The 2,066-nt window shown below is 49.3% G+C and overlaps 1 protein-coding gene across 1 annotated transcript; it reads right to left on the bottom strand.

Annotated features, from left to right (window-relative positions):
* Positions 1 to 413: 413 nt before the first annotated feature.
* On the bottom strand, positions 414 to 1,439 carry LOC123100555 (uncharacterized). The gene is made up of 2 exons (XM_044522466.1): positions 781 to 1,439; positions 414 to 662 (listed from the first exon to the last, which is right to left on the bottom strand). Exons 1-2 carry the CDS (start codon positions 1,383 to 1,385, stop codon positions 542 to 544), a joined length of 726 nt encoding a protein of 241 aa, XP_044378401.1. The 5' UTR covers positions 1,386 to 1,439; the 3' UTR covers positions 414 to 541.
* Between the last annotated feature and the right edge of the window lie 627 nt (positions 1,440 to 2,066).

The following is a 2,066-nucleotide window of genomic DNA, read 5'->3' as shown; positions in this document are numbered from 1 at the left end:
TAAGAGGAGAACCCACGGTGGTGTACAAACAACTTGTCGGTCCAAAATTAAACAAACAGCCTGTCGGTCCCAAAACGAAACAAACACCGCAGGTCGACACGGCCAGCATATAGTCCGTCCACTGCCATCCGAGTCAGTCCACAACGCCACTGCACGACCGTACGTTCTTTTGTCGCATACCACGTTAGCACATCGTACGGAATATTGTAAAAAATAAGAACCACTGTAGATCAAGCGACTGAAAATTTAAAAACAAACCGAAGACAACACAATGAATGAAAGGAAGGACGGCTCGCTTCGCTTTATAACCAGGTCGAGTCTCGATTGTAATTTTCAATGGATTTCCTCTTAACCGTTAGATTAGAAATATTCAGTTGTCAGGAATAGCAAAACCGGACAAAATGAAGAACGGGGAAGCAACAGGTACACTGATATTATTACGGTCGAGCCGTTATTACATGAACTGCGGATTGATGACCGAGGAATATTAACAATTATTTTATCATGAGATGAATATTAACGGGTGAAGCCACAATGCCAGCTAGCTGCCTACAATATCACGCAAGAACACAAATATACCAAGAGCAGCGGACGTGTCGATACAAGTTCGATCGGCGACACAGACGATTATATTTGTCCCTTGATGTTTTCGTCGACGACACCTACATAGAGATTAATCACAAAGTTGGTTAATTAAGCTAGGTTGGTGGATCTAATTAATTATAGCAATCAACAAAGAGATCGATAAGAGCGAGTAGTAGATGAATTCATTGGTGTCACCTGTGCAATATGAATGGCAGCAGCCGGCCCGGCGACGCTAGATAGCTAGAGGTGCAGCTCGAGGTCCGGCGCCTTGCCGCCTTGCCGCCGCCGCTAGGGACGGAGGCCCTTGACCGGCCCATCACGCCGTCGCGGCCAGTGGACGGGTCCAGGAGCGGCGCGGGCTCCGCGAAGCGTGGAGCGCGGCCGCCTCCCCACCTCTCTTGCCTGGAGTCATCGGTGGCTGGAGCCACCGCGGCGGCACCGCCGTGCGAGGCGATGTAAGTGCACATGGACCAGCCGGCAACAGAATCGCAGGACGGCCCGGTGGTGGCACCTCCCAACAGGCTGTCGTTGTTGTAGGGGTCGCCGAGGACTCCGGCGAGGCGGTCCTTGCGGTGCGCGTTCTGGTGGCCGCCGAGCGCCTGCGACTTGAGGAACGTCTTGTCGCAGAAGAGGCACTGGAACAGCCGCACCGTCTTGCCGTCCACGCACACCGTCTGGGTTCGCTCGTCGTACCGGTCTAGCCTTCTGCCCGCCGGCGTCAACGCCAGCAATAGGTCGTCCTCCGCTGCCGCCGCCGCCGCCGCCTGCGCATGGAACCACGTCGACGTGGCCCTCTCCATCGAGGTTTATAATATTATATGTATGCCAAGGTAGCTGCTGCTGCGAGGACTGGTAGCAGCGGCGATCCTATATATGGACTCTCGATGGGATTCGATAGGTAGTACCACTGCTAAGGGCTCGTTCGGTTGGGAGGAAACTAAAGGAATTATGACTAGTATAGAAATTTGATAGGAATTAGGATGGCACTTGTCATTCTAAAAAATTGACTTGCCTTGTTTCTGCGTGTAGAATAAGCTTTTAATGGATGTCTAGTTTCGTTAAAAAACACAGGAAATAAGTAGTATTCCTACGATATTCCCGTACGCCTTTTCTACAAACCAAATGCATCTATAAAAAATTTTCCTCTGAAATTCTTGTTCCTATGTATTTTCTATGAAAATACTCCAAACCGAACAAGGCCTAAAATAAGAAAACAGAGAGAGGTTCTACAGTAGTGCGGGGTGCGGTGCAGATATTAAAGTCAAGCGAGTCACCGGACCCCGGAAAGGAGCTCATTGTGGAGGAAGTGCTTGAAAGAAAATTCCAAACAACCGGTGCAGTACACGTGGGTCCTGCAATTATGCAAAACTACATCTCGGATTTGCCAACTTTCTATTTGGACGAATCTGATCCCTCTATTTGTTGTCCACCGAAAAATAATTCAGAGTTTGTTGTTTTCCTATTTAGCAACACAAAATATA

This window comes from Triticum aestivum, chromosome 4D, assembly GCF_018294505.1.
Source record: "Triticum aestivum cultivar Chinese Spring chromosome 4D, IWGSC CS RefSeq v2.1, whole genome shotgun sequence".
In the NCBI taxonomy this organism is placed as follows: Eukaryota; Viridiplantae; Streptophyta; class Magnoliopsida; order Poales; family Poaceae; genus Triticum; species Triticum aestivum.
Note: the sequence above shows the minus strand (reverse complement) of the source record. Positions and strands in the feature narration are given on the sequence as shown.